This window comes from Plectropomus leopardus, chromosome 17 (genome assembly GCF_026936395.1).
Source record: "Plectropomus leopardus strain MGB_pleo_1.0 chromosome 17, ASM2693639v1, whole genome shotgun sequence".
Lineage (NCBI taxonomy): Eukaryota > Metazoa > Chordata > Actinopteri > Perciformes > Serranidae > Plectropomus > Plectropomus leopardus.
Genome location: NC_142192.1, coordinates 20,220,643 through 20,237,293, shown reverse-complemented (window position 1 = coordinate 20,237,293; position 16,651 = coordinate 20,220,643). Strand labels below are relative to the sequence as shown.

General features: G+C 38.3%; 1 protein-coding gene across 3 annotated transcripts in view; it reads left to right on the top strand.

Annotated features, from left to right (window-relative positions):
- Window positions 1-16,651, top strand: part of LOC121957629 (retinoic acid receptor beta-like) — a 195,594-nt gene that overhangs the window by 101,499 nt on the left and 77,444 nt on the right. Inside the window, exon 1 of one of the 3 annotated variants that reach the window (XM_042506318.2) lies at window positions 4,549-5,500. The exons of the other annotated variants lie outside the window; for them this stretch is intronic. Coding sequence (XP_042362252.2) covers window positions 5,344-5,500 — 157 coding nt within the window. The 5' untranslated portion in view covers window positions 4,549-5,343. Of the gene's footprint in view, window positions 1-4,548; window positions 5,501-16,651 lie in introns of those variants that run through there. 3 annotated transcript variants of the gene reach the window in all.

Here is a 16,651-nt window from a genome sequence, read left to right as displayed (position 1 = left end):
GACATTGTGATAAAACTGTCAGAAGTAGTTTAACAGCTCCAAGAGGATGCATTAGACAGGCTGGACTGCAGGTTTTACAGACTGACACCATTAAAAGTCTTCACCTCTATCATAATGCTGATGGGAAATACCGACCAGCTCATATCTGATTTCTCAGTAAAGGACTGTCCTTCAGCTTAGAAACCTATCACACATCTTTCAGATATTATCAGCCCATTAAATGACTGTTACAGTTTGTTAGCACTACAATTACAATTCTTCAGATTAGGCAAACTGGACCTACTAGAAGGCGAGAAGGTGCATGTTCAGTGCTGTAAAACTGTTTTATTTGGGTTTAAATAAACTGTTTGTTATGTAACTTATGCTACTTAAGTAAGTTAAGTACGTTACATAAGTTCACTTGTGTACATCAGATAAAATAAGTCAGTGTTGATTTTTACTTTCTCATGGGACACAAACACGTCTCCTGGGTGAAAGCCCTGTATTTGTCTGACCCATCCATTCATTGTGAACTCCTCCCTACTCAGACTTTGCAGCTCTTTTAACTTTGTCACCTGACTTCCTATTCTACCTCTGTCGTAATTGCTTAAGTCACTGCCAGTAACAGTTGGCATAACTATAGGTGATGGAGTAGTAATACTACCAAAAATCTGCGCTCCTTATGCCATCAGATAACCATTCAGTGGGGTGATAACATCAGGAGCAGCTGCCTGAGTGACAGAAAACATTTAAAACAAAGAATTTTTAAATCTCCTGATATTTATGTTGTCTAAATTCTGGACAATAAACATAAACGGGAGCATCTTGTTTGCTAAAATTGTGTTGTTTAAATGTTTGCTAGATTCTCATGAACTAAATCTGTCACACTATAATTTAAATACTTAATATGAATTAAGGTAAACTGAACACGAGCATCTTTTCATTTACAAATGCTAGTTAATATAATCCATATACAAAACAGAAGTATGACATTTCACCTGTAGAGGTCTTTATGAGTCATTATATAGCATCACATATATTTCATTATGTGTGCATGATGAATAGCGTAAACTGAACAATTAACATAATGTGTAGACTGTAGGAGGTTGAATGTTTAATGGAGCTGCTGGGACAGTTAATGACATGATGATATTATATACAGGAAACTGATTATAATGCATGACAATGTGCCGTTTGTTTCTGAATCAACCACTATTGTATCTTTCTAAGAAGAGTAAATGAAGAGTTGGCCTCTGTATGTGTGAATGATTCAGCTGACTCTTAGTACACGGTGTTTACAGTCCTGTGACTCATTAGCAACTCATGCTGTGGCAAATCAGTGTGCAGTTCCACCAACACTGAGTCAGGAAGTTCACCTACATGTTTTCATTTTTCCTGCAACATCTGCAGCTGGTGCCTGTAAGATTGCTTCTGAGATGTTACAAATGCATGTAAACGTGTATTTAAAAAACACTGCAGTAGTTATAGTTTGGTGATATGAGAAGTGTTTGAAGTGATTGATTGCTTGAATGGCAGCTGAATCACAATGTGACAGCATGCGGACTTAGTTGAAAACCTATTGTCTCATCAATGGTGAAAATAAATGCAGATGTTTTTGAGAGCAGACTTTTTTTGAAACTCTAAATAATTTATAACTTTTGAATTCCACTTCTGGAATGAATTAAAGTAACTTTTAACTAGTTAAACAAGTCAAGTCTTATGCCTCATGAGCTGCAGCATCTGCTCGTCACTGGCTGTTGCTTTATTAGCTGCCACATTCAGATTAGCATCAGTGCTAATAAATATGTTATATGACCAGTGTTGTAAACACACACACACTTTGCAAGAACAAGCTCAAAGTTTAGTTCGTACAGATTAATATGATCTTCTTTTTTTTAAATCTCTTTTTTAAAAATAAAATATAAGCATGTGATCATTGTTCACACACACGTATTTCCTAAGACTGGTTGGATGCTTCGACTTGATGTTTTGTTTGAAATTTGTTTTTAGATGAGGCTGACATTTGGACTTGTGCTTTCAGACCAGGTGGGCACAATTTGCACAGAATTGTGAGATCTTTTTTATGTTTGCATTTGTACTGATTTGTTTATGAAACCCCTTCAAATACGCGTCAGCCAACCTCTGCTGTACCAGTACCTGCGTTTTCTGAACTGCCAATTGTGCCAGCCATGTATATGTGACAAAGTCATTTTTTGCATCTAATAGTGTTCACTTCCTGTTAAATGCATGCGCACCTCTCAACGGTTAGGTAAAGCAAAAGGTCCTGGTTCAGATTTAAGAAATGCGTACTGACCAAACCAACCCCTTCACCCTCACCCACTCCATATCCAGAAAACTATCTTCATTATTCTCTTGGTTATATATACAGTTTTTTTTATTTTTTTTATTTCTTTGTTTTTCTCTTCTTTTTCTTTTCCTTTTACCTGCCTATTTTCAGGTTATTTTCTTGTAACTTTTTACAAATTTCTTTCTATTTTTTTTAGCCATTTCTTGTTAAATTACTTGTTGCCCTCACAATATTTTGAAAAGAAAACAAACCAATTTGCTCAGGTATCAAAGGGTTAAGTGACTAATGAGTTGGATCATAGTAATAGTTACAAGCTGCTCATAACAAGTTTTAAAACAGTTGTGAATTTGAGACAGTAACTTAGAGTTTATACATTTTAGAGCTCAGAATTGAATGTCTTTCTATTCATTAACCTTTGAGTAGATATATTTTAACAACTGAAGGAAGTGAACTGCGTTCAGAAACAACATATTATTCCTTCATGTCGGCTGCAGCCCACAGTTATAAACCTTATGATCATAAGTTTTTACCCCGGACTCTGCCATGCAGTCTTTGTCTTCTCTTCAGTCTGTGGTGTGATACAGCAGACAGAAGCTCCAGAGAGTCTCAATTTCTAACAGAGTAAAACCTCAAGAGGAAACACTCTGTTACAAGTAAAAGTCTTCAGCTCATAGTATAATCAGCAAAACGTACATGGTATGAAAAGCAGAAGTGCTTATTGCGCAGCACAATGGTCTCTTTTATTTTTATTGTCAGTGAGTCAATACTACATTCTGTGAGCAGCCTTGTAATTTTGAAGCTGAGGTGAATTTGAACTGCTCGTACACTCGAGTACTTTAATCTGTTACATGCTATATTTTATGTGTTTTGTGGGTAAATTTAAATCTCTAATGTAACTAGTTGTCACAAATATGTGCCATAACTGAGATAATATTGAAGCTTTAGGGAAAGAGGAATTTTTGCAACCTTCACCTATATGTCAAAATCAGATAAATTTAGGACTCAGTTACAGTATCCTACTGTGTGGTGCACATGGCTGTATGTAATAATGATATAATCAGATCCAAGTCTCATTTCTATGCTCAGCATCTCCCAAACATGTTGCACTGACTTGCAGACAGAGCTTTCTGAACAGAACTAAACATGAAAGTATAGATGAGTTTCACTTTTGTCCCTTAAGGATATGTTTTCAGAAGTAAGTAAATAATACAACTTTATACATTACGTCACATAAAAAGGTGACAAACTTTGGATTTAACCTTGCATGTCCAATCACAGAGCAGCTTTCATTTGTCTGGTTGTGAGCTTCATGAGTCCACATTTCCTTGATTTTCCAGTTTTTTAAAATATTTTTTCTTTCTTAAATGAGCAAAAGTCAAACATAAATGTCACCATCAGTACAATATTTAGAAATAATATTTTCTTTAAAATGACCTCATGACTGATCACTGGTGACTACTCATTGATGCGGTTTAAATAACAGAGTCGAACTGTAGAAAAACTGTTTAAAAACTGTTTAAATTCCACAATGGAAACTGATCAAGTGTGAATAAGCTCATTTTAAACGCATAAAGACTTTATAAGTAAGATCCCGTAAAGCAGCCTAAAGCAGAAGTGTTTAAAGCCCCCATTGATTCTTATTGTATCCTTAACTCAGCCAGTTAGTTCACTTATTCTGATAAAATCATCTAGAAGTCATGCCAGTTAGCAGTGCTTTTATCGCTAATACATTGATATTTTGAAAAAAGGCAAAAAGAAAAACAACAAAACCAAACAAAACAAAAGGAGAACAAATGACCAAAAATTATAATGTATTTGTTTCCTGATATTTTTTGTTAAAACAAAACAAAAACATTAAAAACCCACAAAATACAGCAGGAATGTAAATATCAACTTTATTTAAAATGTTTTTGAAAAACATACATCTTGCTCTTGGCATTTTTCTAAAGACTATGTCATTTTAGTGAAGAGCAAAAGCCAAACAGGCTCTAGCAATGTCAAAATAAAGTTTCTATCAGTTTAAAAATAAGAAACAAAGTTTCCTTTAAAATTATACCAGGTATCAGTCATCAGTCTTAAACACAAACTGGATGACATTAGATATACAGACTTAACTTTCTTTCATGTAAGTCAATCACTTGTTTGTAAATACATAATTAAGAACTGTTGGTGCGGTTTATGGCCATTTATTTCTGCAGGAATTGGGCATTTTGTTGTCACTGTGCGTAAAAAGCAGCTCCCCTCAGAGCGCAGACAGCTCTTGCTGTTGTAATGGGCTACTTCTTCGGCTCCTAAAAAAAAAAGGAGATCGTTTCAAATTTTTAGGGACCGTCGTCGTGTATTTTGTTCTTTCCAAGAGAGTAAAAAGAGATCTTTATTATTTTTCCGCCTGCGTTTCTTCTCTCCGCCTTGTTCCGCGCTGCGGAGCTGCAGTGATGTCAGCCTGCCTGGGTCATTTGAAGGTCAGCAGCCTCGGAAGGGTTCATACAAAGTTCACTCGCATATATTAGGCAATTCAATCTTTCATTCTCTGTGGCAAAACTAGTTGGAAATGAGCTGCACGGGGGGACGGATAACCCATTCGTCATCGGAGAGGAGAAAGTGTGCTTTTAAACGCCGTTCGTGTTATTTTTGATAATAGGAAAGAAAGATCCTTCAGTTCGGGCGGGCTTTACCGCTGCTGCTATCCGGGACGGGGCGATTCAATGAAAACACGTCGCTGTATTATTATTATTATCATGAAGGAGTCCCGATCACACGTCCGTGGCTGCGCGCTGAACGGACACGGTGCGAGAAAATGCCAAACGAGCGTTTAGGAGAAGCCGTGGAGCATTTTGGTCCGAAATAATTCATGATTCCGGTGCGGGACGAAGGAGAACAAGAGGAGCGAAATCTGCCGTGCCAAGAAGAAGAAGAAGAAGAAGAAGAAGAGGGAGCAGAGGAGGAGGAGGAGGGGGAGGAGGGGGGAAACAGCGGAGTTTGATGGAGTTGTGTGCGCTTATGCCGGTGATATTTATCCATAACGCACAAGACTAGTTGAACGAAGCGCCGTCATCATGTTTGACTGCATGGACGTGCTGGCCGTGAGTCCCGGACAGATGCTGGATTTCTACACGTCCAGTCCGTCCTCGTGCATGCTGCAGGAGAAGGCTCTGAAAGCCTGCATCAGCGGACTGGCGCACAGAGAGTGGCAGCACCGCCGGAGCGCACACTGTAGGTCCAACTTCTCGTCATCTCTTATTATTGTTGGTGTTGTGGTTATTGGCTCACTTAAAGCTGTGAGGGGGTGAGCTGGATGTGATGATTCACAACAAGTTGGCATAAAGGGCCTACAGGGCTGATAAATTAGTGTGATCTCAAAATCAGACAGATTTTGGAAAACTCTTGGAAACAGGGCGCATCACTTGATAAAACTATTAGAATTAATAATTCAGACGCAGGGAGCTTTGGTTATTTTTTTTGCCTCAGTGATACGATAAAGTGTAATATTGTCTTATAAAAAGCAAAAAGTTTTTGATGTTTGATTCAGCAGAAAACTCTCAACTTTCTCCCCAAAACGTCATATTTCACTCCTACCGTGCGCCGTCATAAATTCTCAGCATGTGGAAGCAGCCACGACCTGCTGATGTATGGCTTGTCTCAGATCAGTTTGAGTTCAGAGAGCAAGCAGGCTGGAGGAATGCAGAGAGTAAACACAGGCGGCGTTTCCACACCTCCTTCCCCGGCCGCACATGACAGGAGGGGCGGCCTGACGAGCCGCGACCTGCGCTCCGTGACACTGATTTAGATAAATGACCCCTCGGACTTTTCAACAAGATTAGCGGGCTGCTATCGGAACATGTCAACCCAGCGCGTTTTGAATTGGCCGGGGCTGATCGATGGACTGCTGCTAGTTTTTGTTCAGGAGATTGAAGTGGAGGCTTTAAAGACAGCTGCATTCCGAGAAAGATTTATATCTAATCAAAATGAATATTGAGGTGATATGTAAGGAAACAAAAAATATTATAATAGACTAAAACAGTGTTCAGGATGTTAGGGCAACAGCAGTTTTATGACACTAAGTGAAATACAAATTATTCTTTTGAGTAAAAATCCTCTCTGCACTGTAAAATCTGTCAAGTTGATCATGATTAAAATAATCATGGAAACCAATTGACTTGAAAAGGGAATGTCAATACAACTATAAATTTAATTTTTGTATACTTTGTATCTAAGTTTACTTGAAAATTTGCCATATTTATGTAATTTTTTTGCAATGTAAAAATGACAAATGGAATTATCTTTTTCTTTTTAAGTGTTAGCAACTTAAGTTAACCAAGTTAGTCTGACTTAACGTGATCATGTCAAAGAGGATTTTTCCAATGATGTAGTTAGGAGATCTGCATGTTGTGTGTTGTTAACATGTTTAAGAATATTAAAATATGATTGACTGGAATGTAACTGTCTGATTGTAGATATATACACAGTAAAATTGCTAAAAATTAGAAAGATTTACTTAATTAAACTTGCCATTTTTAAGTTTCAACAACCTCACAAAATGATGTTAATATAACTAAATTTTAATGAAATGTAACAGTTAAATATAAAATTAACATAAATGAAGATTAATTGTTATATTTACTAACATTTTTTAAGGCAATCAGCTCCCTAGATTTTTTTCAGTAAAATCAGCTTTTCAGATTTAACGCTGTAAAGGTGTAAAAACAGTGTCAACAGCATAACTCCCCACCATTTCTTTAAAACATCATTTTCAGCTCGAGATCACTTTCATCCTCTAACTGTGTGCTCATGAGGCACTTGTCAGTGTTTGTTTTTCACTGTCGCCCTGCTGCTGCTCCGTGATTTATCCCCATCTGATAATGACCAGGCTCCAGCTGTCATTCCTCAGGAAGTGTTTGCTCAAGGGCACTCAGTCAAAAGAGGCTCTTATCAGTGGAGGGAAAGTGCAAAAATGACAGCTGCCACCTTTAACCTGAGCTGCCTCACACTCCGCTCAGCTGCAGGTCAGGGTTCAATGAAAACAGACTATAATTCCCTTGTAAATATCCGATTATCCCTGCAATTAGTGTTTTTTTCTTTAAGAAGTGCACATTAGAAATTTCTAGAGTGCAAGGTGGCATTTTTTGAAGTCCAGGCAGCTGCCCACAACCTCAATCTATTCAGTTACTGTTGTTTGAGAAAAAGAAACCTATGAAAATAACATTTAAGAAGTTGGAACCTGCTAATTTATAGCTTTTTTTGTTGCCAATGAATTTATGGCAGTCCCAAAGCACTGGGAAAGTTATTTCTTTAACTTAAAAGCTTTTTATTTACGTCATGTGTACAGAGTTCTCTAAATGTGAGGAAATGTATTTGAAAAATCACGCACATTTTTCTTTAAAATTTTCAAAATAACAAAAATTAGATTTCATCCTTGTAGACAAAATGCCCAATTCATTTTGCCCGTATAATTATTCTGCATTACCATTTAACAAGCTGATGTGCAGCTCGGGGCTCCTTGACAGAGCCGTAGTTAGGACTTTAACAGTCCCCTAACCTGTCAAAATTTTGTTCTGACTCTTTCATTTTTTTCTTTATATTTGTTATTTGTTTTACCTTTTCCATAATTCCTTTATGTATTCAACTATATTTTTTTCAATTTGAGAGTCCTCATAAAGTCTTCATAGATTACTTTATTGATGTCATGTAGTTTGAATTTTAAAATTACTTCTGTCAGTAATCTTTGGAAGAACATGTGATCAAAATCTGCTAATTTCTGCTTATTCTCATGTTTATTATGAATCTCTTAATGCTTATAAAATCCATAATCTACTAATAGTGAAATTAGTGACTGCACGTTCCTTAGAAATAAAATGAATCACATTAAATCACTTGAAAATATATATATTTTTTGAAAATCTTTAAAACTTAAATTTAAAGCTTAAATTAAAATAATAAAACATAAATATGAATGTTTAAGCGGACTGAGGAGAATGGTTTACCTTTCGGCTTGTGGTTTGTTAAGGATCAACTTCAGTTGTTTTTATCCATTATGTAATCTTATTTATGCATATAAATTTCAATGTGAAAGACCCCCCCTGACTCTGTACTGTCGGTTTAAACTGTTGAAGAGCTGCTTCTTAAAAAGAAAGTGGGGACAGATTTTGAAAAGCTGCTACAGTGGCCGCTTTGTAACAGGCTGTAGCTTCTCAAGACCAAGGCCCTCTGAACCCCCTTCAAAAAAATATGAACCAGACGCCAAAATTAAGATGTCCACATTTTTTATTTATTTATTTGTATTTACATCAAGGTCAAAAATTGCCTTCTCCACACATGTCTGTTGGCAAAACATTGTTTTACATATTTATCGGCCTAAAACATGAACACCAAGGGGAAAATGACCTCCTCAGCGGTAGCTACGCCCCTTCGTGTCATGTCAATACTGAAAAATAAAATGCAGAAGATATTTCATTCCATAAAAAAAGAACTTATTTTAGTTGTCAAAGAATGTCACACAAATAAAAAAGTAAAACGTATATCATCTCCCAGTGAATTAAACATAATGTCTGATGTAAATTGGTTGACCAACATGAAAATCAAATGAAGCCATGCAGTTAGACAGTTAGTGCTCTTTAGCACACACACACAGAGACACTGGCCTTATGGGACAGGGCTTACATAGCGCCAAATTGGACAAAAGAAGACGTTTTTTTTTTTAAAACTTTTTTTTTAAATCAAAAGGACGTGTCCTCTGCCTGTAGAGCTGCACCTTGGCCCTTTGTGCTGTCCGACAGGACACCCCCTGCCCTCTCCCTGTTTAAATTAGGCGCTGTTTAAATTCGACTTTGATTTGAGAAAGCCTCTCTCAGGGTCATTGAAATGTTGGTTTATTAATTTATTTGTTCAGGATAATGGAAACCTCCTGGGTGTTAATTAGCCGCATTGACAACGAGCAAGCCATTAATGCACTTCCTCCACCAGTTTAGATGTTAATTAAGAATGATCAAGGACCTCCTTTACACAGATAAAATGGGCTTTGCGGCTGAGGAATGGCTGCACATGATGCCCACGCCGCGTAAAAAGAAACAAATGAAGTTCACATTAAAAGCATCACGTCATTTTGTCTCATCAAAACAAATCCAAACGCCATCAGACAAATAAGTGGAAAGGTGATTGTCTATAAACACTGCTGCCATTGTTCCTTAAAAAGACAGAGTGTGATGTTCTGGCGTGATATGTGTCGAACAGCTGATGTGTGTTATGGGATAATTGGGGCCTTTTTGTCTTCAAGGCTTAAGCGCCTCTGATATGGACATGAAAAGCCATTAGCACAGCTTGCACACCAAGCTAATTTAGTGGGCGTGTGAAATGAAAGGTGGATGGGGGGAAATAAAAAGCGATGTACAACAGTGAAATGAAAGGGGAGCTCTCTGATGCCAGGCATGTTTAATCGACATGATTAGGACAGTGTTGGGGTCCCACCAGGGTTACACTGATACTGTGTATCTGCAGCGATACTCCAATAAAATATAAAATACAGGGTCTGTTACAGGCTCCTGCTCCACCACAGCTGCAGAAAAAAAAACACCTTTTCATGTTTTATGTGTTAAAGAATGAATCATTTTAAGGCTTGTGTTGCCCAGTCATTGCTGTAGCCTTTAAAAAGCTGTCTAACTCTGAAATATGTTTTTTTAAACTGGCTCCAGTGGAGAACTTTACTTTGTCATTATGGTTTAATTGCTGTTTCAGAGGCTTTTTCACCTTCATAAAAAGAAAACACTTTTCATGACGTAAATGCAAGTACACACGGGCAGTTTTAAAAGAACCTGAAGGCAATATGAAAAGAAAGCAGCTGAAAGTAATGCCATAATTAAAGGCAACAGAGTCTGAGCTTTTTGGGAGTTTCTGCCAGATACAGTATGTAGTGTGGACAACCTGAATATTTGACCATTTGGACATTTGTTCACTGGGCAGGTATTCAATTTTTCGATTCAGATATCCAGTTGTCTTTTATTTTGTTTTTTTGTGTTTGTTTATTTGCTTTGTTTTTTGTTTTAATTTGAGGAATGACAATTCTCCCAATTTCCCATTCATTGATGTATTACTGGCAGCCACCACAACATCCATATATTGATTTCACTGTTTTTGTACTATTTAAAATAGGCAACATTTTCATTGTAGAGCTGCGTACGGCCCCGCTCTCTTTCTCTCTCTATCACAAAACCTCCGCTCCAGGCCAAGGACAGTTGGTGAGAGTCCGCCGGCACACACACAGTGACAGGGCATCACATGGCTATCGTTTCCTAACAGTTATTAACGAGTTCATCAACAGAGTTGAGCTATTTTGGTGTCGGTGTGAGTTTGTTGGGACCATTTATATGTTTGGTTTCAGTTGTTAGCTGCTGTGTTAGCACACGCTAAACTGACCGTTCGCGCCGAGAGCGTCTCCGGAGCTGGACCGTCCTGTGTGACAGAAACAGTGATTCTGAAAATAAGTAAAAATCTCAAATCTTAAATTTGTTGGAACTAGTATGCTGCTTCTGCATTTCTGTTTCACGGCGCTTAGTCAGGCATTGATTTGAAGCTCGGGAGCCCAAAAAATGGCATTCAGGACAACGTCACCCCAACAGGCTGAGAAGTCTGGATGGGTAAAAATGTAGCAGCAGATCAGAAAAAAAGGAAAACAGCTGCACCATAAACCAACAGTTTCAGAAATGTCTGAGTCCATAATAAAATGTTTCAGACTTGGGTTGTGGTCTTTAGCATTACGCATTCGAGATGAACAGACTTTTAATTCCACTTCTTGGGCACCAAAAAAACAACAACATTCTTTTAATTGTTTTCAATGAAACAAACAATATCCGCTTGATCCTCATTGCATTTTTGATCTGTTCATGTAAATTGTCATTGGAGATTTTGTCCACTATTTTATTTATTTATCTGTTGTGCGGAGTTTGTCCTGCAATCGTCTGCAGCACAGCTTAAAAACAAGTTATCAACATGTTAATTATGAATTGCTTCATACTCATAACACCCAGAAGCTTTTTTAAAAAATCTTTACACCAAGTAAAAACAGTAAAACAAACAAACAAACAAACAAAAAAACAAAAAACATATGTACATGCATTAATATAAACATATATTTCTGTAGATTTTACATATAGTTTTTAAAATTGGAACGCTTGAAGCCTGAATACATTATTACAACGTAATCGTGAACGAGAGAAATGCAACATTCTCGGCTTGATTTTGGTGCCATCAGGATCCACTTCAATTCCTTATAACCCTTACATCGACTCATTTTGTAAATATTTAGCTTTACTTTAATATGTTTGAGCTTGTTTAAGTGTACAAATAAAGGCTTTTGCTGTGGGAGACAAAATTATAAAACTGACCTCAGACTCGTCAGGCTTAAATAGTGGCGGTGCGTGTCCGTGCCGTAGAGTAATGAATCTAGAATGTGTGTTTTTACAGTAAAAGTTGCTATATTCAGGGTTCCCGTGGTCATGGAAAACCTGAAAAGTCATGGAATTTCACAGTCACCTTTTCCAGGCCTGGAAATATTAAAACTCATTGAAAATGTTGGAAAAATCATGGAATTTTGTTGCATGTAATGAAATTGTTAGAGCAATTGTCATGAAAAAAAACCTTCATTTTATGTAACAAATACACATTTTATCATAACATATCCTTAAAAAAATCATAAAAACTTTTATATACACTGTAAAATCAACACTAAATAATCATTTTTTTGTATAAAATAATACATTTTAAGACTGTGAATGGCAGCAGGAATATTGTCAAAATGAACAAAAATAAAAATGTTTTCGGCAAATGTTTGCCCTCGAATTTGAATAATTATTAACTAAATTTTATCAGCCTCTATATAAAATGAAAGTAACTTACAGTTCTATTTTTATGTTTTATTGTCCACGTGTCCCTCAGCTGAAACATTCTGGTTGTTGATTTGGATATTTCCCCAGTTTGCCACAACCATCCCACAGCTCCCAGCTTCACTTCCTCTGACTGTTCATAACAGTCGCCACCAGAATCCAGTTCTGTCTAAAAGCGCTGGCAGGGGGAGAATAAAATAGTACCGGCTCTGTGCTTTTATGGGCACAAGTTCGTGTGGATTTAAAGGAAACCTCTCACATTTCAGCAACCTTATTTATTCCCCGTGTTCCTTTCCTGAGCTTTCTCCCTCGTCTCCTGTTTTTATGGCTGTCTTAGTTTCTCGCTGCGTTTTTATGAAAGCTTTGATGTGGCTCGCACCTGTTGTGTTCTGCTGCTGCTTCCCATCAACATGTAGTTTGACCTCGATGCTGCAATCACCCCCGGGTCACCACCGGGTCACAGAGGGGGTCAAAAGTTTTGGTCACGTGACTGCGTGGGAATCTCAAAACCCAAACGCTAGTCAGCTAAATGATACATGACGATGTAAGATTGAGAAATACACTACTGTGCAAAAGTCTATGTTATTTGAGCAAGGTTATAATGATCATACATATTTATTTTTCACTATCTCTTTACTAAAATATAACCAGAACATTCAGGAAATATGTATATAGTATTAAAAATATTTCAAAATAAAACAACTTTAACAGGCTAAAGATGCCAGTATCAACTGTACAGAGAAAGGAGAAAAAAAAAAACAGCCCATGTGTTAGAGTTCAAGAGGTGCTAAAGGGCCATACTAAATATGGACTTGAGTCTGAAAAAGCCATTTTGTTCGTACGCATTACAACTTTGCTAAAACAACAGATCTATGGTCTCTAAGACTCTTGCACAGTACTGTTGTCAATTCGGGTTTTCTCTGTCAAAGATGGAACCCCTGATGAAAAGCAGATCCTCACCTCTCCCCTCCGCTCTCCTCTTCCATTTCCCCCCCAGACATGGAGTCAAATGACTGCTCCTTACTGTTATTTTCTTTTTCCTCGAGTGTTTAAAGCTCTTCTAAATATCCACCTCTGTAAAACACATTGGAGCGCAGAGCAAAGCTGCTTCTAATTTGGTGTACTTTGGGTGAACTTTGACCATTTCCTCTGACTGGGCCTGCTGTATGTGAGCTATGCGCTTGGCGCTCCTGCAGAGAGAACCTGCAGGAAAAACACTCTCAGACTGGATGGAGAGTCAGCTGAGTGGAGAAGGAGGAAGAGGAGGAGGAGGAGGAGGAGAGAGGCTGGATACACAGACGGGGAGTAATATTCCTCTTATCCTCCCAGGCTATGCCCACTGCTCCACACCCAAATCACCACAGCTTTCTCCTTAACACAAACCAAATACACAAATATCCCGAGGGGCTTCAGGAAATGCCTCTCTTTCTCTTTATCCCTCCTCTTTTTTTTTTTTTTTGCACCGTTTCTCTCCTTCTTTCTGTTTTTGCTGATCTCCTCTAATTTGTTGCCTTGTTGTTTGCCTTTATGCAATCATTGCAATTTATGGATCTCAATTGATTTTCATTTAAACAAAAATTAAGATTTTAAGTGCACGTCTCCCTTCCATTATCTGCATCAGGAAAGCAGCTTTGTCCTCATTTCGAATGCGGCATCATTGTGTTAAATTGCCTGTGTGCAGCGACAGACTTTGCTTGGGGTTCTTTGCCATCTGTTGGTCATGTGGACCATGTGGGGAGAGTTTTACATGTCACTGGTTTTCAGACTGGGGGAAGTGGATATAAGGACGTAGAGGGCACAGAGCGGATAGATGACGCTGCAGCCCCAAAGATTGTTTCTGCGTTACCTACGAGTAAGCTCACATCTTGTCTCACACTGATCATTTTGGGCCGTACCACTTTGGGTTTTTCGAGCTGACTGAGATGCCCGCTGTATATTGTTTAACGGTTGTTGCCGAGGCGCGAGTAAACAATTTAGCAGTAATGCCCATATTCTATTGCATTACTTTTGTGTCTCAATTCTGTGCATACAATGGCACATTTTGCACGCAGATGTTTTGCAGGAATATCAATTATGTGAATAAATGAGGATAAATTGTATTTTTCTCTGTCGTCAGTTCACGTATTTGGGTGTTTACTAGAAATCACAGTAAAAAGTGCACAATAATAATTACTTGTTTGTTTTACTTACTAGGATACTCTTAAACTTTGGCCAGTTTTTTAAAAGAGTTTGTTTTTTATTACAATTTGGATCTTATTTTCATTGTTTTGGCATCAAAAGTCTTTGTAATAATAACGTTATGCTCCACAAATGATTTGCTGACATCTGAGAACATTTTGATAAAAAGAAGTCAGACATGGAAGGAACACGAGCAGACACATGATATTTTAAGGGTTGCTGCCAAATAGCCTGTAGACTATTTATCAGTAAAGACCATTTTCTGTTGCATTAGATTTGTGTCTCAGTTCTTGCACACATTTTCTGCATGCACATTTACTGCATTTGTGGAGAAATTGTGGCCATTCTGTGGTCAATACAATAATTTGGGTGTTTACTAGTACTCACAGTGCATACGTGCACATTTGTATGAACTTCTCACTTTGTTTTTACTGGGTGAGAATGCTCAAAAAAGTTTGGCCAATTTACCAAAAGTGTGTTTCAACTTGGTTCCTATTTTCATAGTTTTGGCCATCAGTACTCCTGGCAATAGCAACATTATACTCCCCAAATGATTTGCTGACATCTGGGAACATTTTGACAAAAAGAAGTCAGACATGGAAGGAACACGAGCAGTCACACGATCCGACAGGCTGTAAACAAACCTCCATTCGGAAGAAACCAGACCGACTTTCTGGTACAAGTTTGATATGTGCCTGGACACATTTTTCCTCTGCAGTGAGGGATTGTTCCGACATTTCTAGTTCACTCACTTTTGTGGGTTGAATTAAATTCTTTGTCGAGCTTAACACAGTACTGACGTGCATAATGCAGATTCAGTTATTGGTCTTTAATGATTTCTGCTGTCCATACTGGCTGTGAAGCGATCCCACTATAGGGAGGGCTACACTGTAGGATGGATAATATAGGTGGACAGATATTGAATTTTCAAAGGCCAATGTAATAACAATAGTTTGGAACAGAGAAAAAGTAGATACGGTATGGCTCGATGAGGTTTTGCAGTCTTATTTAGCCACTTGTTAGCAACCACCTTTTTTGAGACACAAAAAGCTTCAGAGTTCACAAGTGGGGTATACCGTATATTGACGTAATTTATGTTTTGGAATAAAACGTGAAATTATCTCTCCGCCTGTGTTAACCACAGACCTGATTTCAGGCTTCTAACTGAAAACCCATTCAAAAAACCCACCGACTTTGAGATGAGGGAACCGGAGGTGCTGAAATGCAAACTGTTTTCTGGGATTTAGGACTAAATCCCGGAGTTCTCTTTTACAAAGCAGAGAAGAGAAATCACATCTTTGAACTGAATAAAGGATGTCATGTCAGTTAAACAGCCATTTAGCTAAACTTTGACAAAGTTAGCTCACATTAGCCACAATTAGCTGCTGGTTATAAATACTGCTGTATACAAAAGACAAAGGACATTTTATTGCAGTCAAAGTTTTGATTTGTAAGAGATAATATTGTTTTATTTCTCCATTTAAAAGCAAATTGCATCACTTTGGTTTTGAAACTGTGGTGAATATCAGTAGTAATGGCACATGATTGACAGGATTTAATGAGTCACACCAGTGACCTTATCAGATCAAGACAAGAAAAGAAAGGCAAGGCAAGAAAATCATCAGATTATATCAGTTTTATTAGTCAAAACTAATTTGAGAACAAATCCACATATACTTCCATCAGCTGTGTGTTTTTTCAATCCATCACTAAAAATGACTGGCTGATATAAAAACCAGTATCTGCTCTGTATATCGGTGCGCTCCTGGTGTCAGCAGGCTCGGTCCCAGCGGACAGGCCAATCACAGGAGCTGTTTTCTCTAGTCTTTCCCCCCATTCTGCCTGCAGTCTCCAGCAGGGAGTGTGTGCTTTCCTGTTTGACCCTGGCGGCAGGTTCAGCCAGAGGCTAAGGGTTCAGCAGCCACAGATTTTTCTCTGCCTGCTCTGAAGCCAGACTCGCCGTGCGCGCTTGTCTGTCACCAGCCTTTATTCCTCTAATGGAGCTTTCTGTGTATGTTAACATGCGGGGAAGTCGACTCAAAGTTTAATCACGCAGAAAATGGAAAAAGGCTCCCCTGCACCTGATAGGGCCTATACACCACCATACAGGTACCCATTGACCACCCCCCTTCTCCCGCCTCCTCCTCCCACACACACACACACACACACACACACAGAGGGGCGTAATGAATCTACGTTTATGCGTCCCATCTGTCTGCAGGTGGTCACACTGCCTCCAAGACGCAGCCATGGGTTTCAAATAGGCAGCAGGGCTGAATTGTTGGCGCTGCTTCTCCTCAGTGTGGGACTACCC